At 45.5% G+C, this 2,277-nt stretch overlaps 1 protein-coding gene across 6 annotated transcripts in view; it reads left to right on the top strand.

Annotated features, from left to right (window-relative positions):
- LOC100742326 overlaps positions 1 to 1,670 on the top strand; it is a 268,312-nt gene extending 266,642 nt beyond the window's left edge. For all 6 annotated transcript variants that reach the window (XM_033324140.1, XM_033324139.1, XM_003494084.4 and 3 more), the window contains one exon: positions 910 to 1,670. In XM_033324140.1, coding sequence (XP_033180031.1) covers positions 910 to 1,001 — 92 coding nt within the window. In that variant the 3' untranslated portion in view covers positions 1,002 to 1,670. The remainder of the gene's footprint in view (positions 1 to 909) is intronic.
- The last annotated feature ends 607 nt before the right edge of the window (positions 1,671 to 2,277 follow it).

Below are 2,277 nucleotides of genomic sequence, written 5' to 3'. Positions count from 1 at the left end.
CCCCCCCCCTAACGGAAGAGCATTGTCAAAGAAATTAGGCCACTTTCGTGGCACTCGTTCTTCTCTAGATTCTATCTTTTCCTAGGACTCCGTTCTTTGACACCGTAAGATGCTATTTTCTATGCTTTCGCAATTCTTCGCGTTTATATAACTCAACATCGTTGCTATTTAACAATTAATCTTTCGAAAGATACGATCATTCGGAAGCTTGATTAATGAAAAATACGGACGCGAAGTCGCTTTACGTCGTCCTTGCTTACGGCATCGTTCCCTTATTTGTTCGACGTTATCAGATTGTGTAGCGCTCATCTGCGTGCTTCAGGTTGAAGCATCCTCGGAACTTGAACCGTTATCTTGTCACTCGACGGAGGATCCTTCAGTTTCGTTACGCCGTCGTTGCTTTGTTTGCTACGCCTTTTCACCTCAGACTTCGTCAAGCTTATTGAAAGACCTACCGATTTGCTTCCCAAATACTTCGCGAAGTTTCGAAACGGTGGTATCCTTATTTCGTACCTTCGGGAGAAACATCAAGGTTACGTTGTATCGATGCGAGATTCGACGCGTCTTCGAGGAAAGTTATCGCAGCTGTCCATGAGAGAAGAAGTGGCGTGAGATGCGAATTTTCTTACGCGGCACGGAATGCAGTTTGACAGCGCGACAGACTGCAACGTCCAATCAAAATCGTCGCGTCAGCGATTGTCATCCAGCGCATTCTAATAGCCAGATGGTGCGCGACAGCCATGCATAATTTACTGCGACACGTAGACGACTTCGCCTGACAAATGTACCGTGACTTCTCGTTGATAAACGTCGAATCAAGCGGCGGCGTCGCTTTAGCCCATCGATGTTTACCTAATCCTTACCTTAGTCCGATCCAGCCTAAGAACAAACATGATTTTGTGCTTGCAGGTCAGTGCATGGAAGAGAACAGGGGCTTTGTTACTCGATCGACGTACCTGATGATCGTCAGCCTGGCGGCGGTCGTCGCGATATACAGGTGATTCTAATCGAACGGACGACGATCTCGCGACCGTTAAAACTCAACGTTTGTAATCTGCGTTACTGGACACCGTGTGGGTGACGAAACGAGGTGGTACACGTGTATAAAAAAAAATATATATATATATTATATATTATACATATATAATATACATATATATATATATATATATTATATATAATCGCCTTTGGCGCGAATCACCGAACAAGATCGGTCGAGCGTCCGGGCCAACGAGAAAGAAGAAACTGAAAGAGAAAATGGCACAATCGATACTTTGGCTTCGAACGCTCGTGTCCGTAGCTCTTGCTAGCCTCTCTGATTCGTCGGGAGAAATTCGTGCTCGCACGACCATCAAAATTTTTTCGCGCAACGAGAGACGAGGAAAGATATCGAGGTTCGTCCTAGCTAAGAGTGCCGGTCCCTGATTCGATTCGATCTCGAGGAACGAAAAATAAAGTCGCCTATAATAAAGAGACAAGAGGCAAAACTCTGATTTCTTCCGTATGAGAGGTGCTCCTCCAGACCAGAAGGAAAATCAAGTAGACAAGAAAAGAGGGCGGAACATCGTTTGGGAAGGAGACGGATCCGATCAAGATGAACGGTTTAGTGACGGAAGGGAAAGAGGAAGGAAGGAAGGAAGGAAGGAAGGAAGGAAGGAAAGAAGGAAGGAAGGAAGGAAGGAAGGAAAGAAGGAAGGAAAGGGTATTACTTTTCGAAGGAAATTTTTTTCTCAACGACGGGAAAGGGAGCCGCTTGTTCCTTCGAGAGGAACGATGTAAGGAGAGTGAGGGTGTGGGGTCGTGAAGATCGAACGCGAATTTCCCCTGGCCAGTAGGTTTTTTACCGATGTAGCTCGTAGGCACTAGCTAATTAAAAATCGGGTAAAGATAACAAAGTAATTACACAAGTTTTTATGGTTAGACCATATCACGAGCGAGATCACGGCGCACGATCGATCGGATTCTTTAGCGAAAGGTGACGAGCGATGAGAACGGGATCGATTGCCGGCCCGCAACGATACCGAAGAGAGAAGAAAGCAACATCACGTTTTAGTTAGTAAGACGATCGACCGGCAGAGGTCGTTATCATTTAAGGTAGAAACTACATAGAGAATAGCTTTAATAAGGCGTGAAGGGGAACAGGTTACTCGGCAAATATTTTTCACACCGGCTGCTCCTTTCTTTCCACGACCCTACAGAGTACTGTAAGTGGGTGTACCGTGTATTTTGTATTACCAGTTCGAAGAATAAAAGCCGGCACGAAGAAAACAGGAGTGC

This window comes from Bombus impatiens, unplaced genomic scaffold, assembly GCF_000188095.3.
Source record: "Bombus impatiens unplaced genomic scaffold, BIMP_2.2 scf_1506, whole genome shotgun sequence".
NCBI lineage: Eukaryota > Metazoa > Arthropoda > Insecta > Hymenoptera > Apidae > Bombus > Bombus impatiens.
Note: the sequence above shows the minus strand (reverse complement) of the source record. Positions and strands in the feature narration are given on the sequence as shown.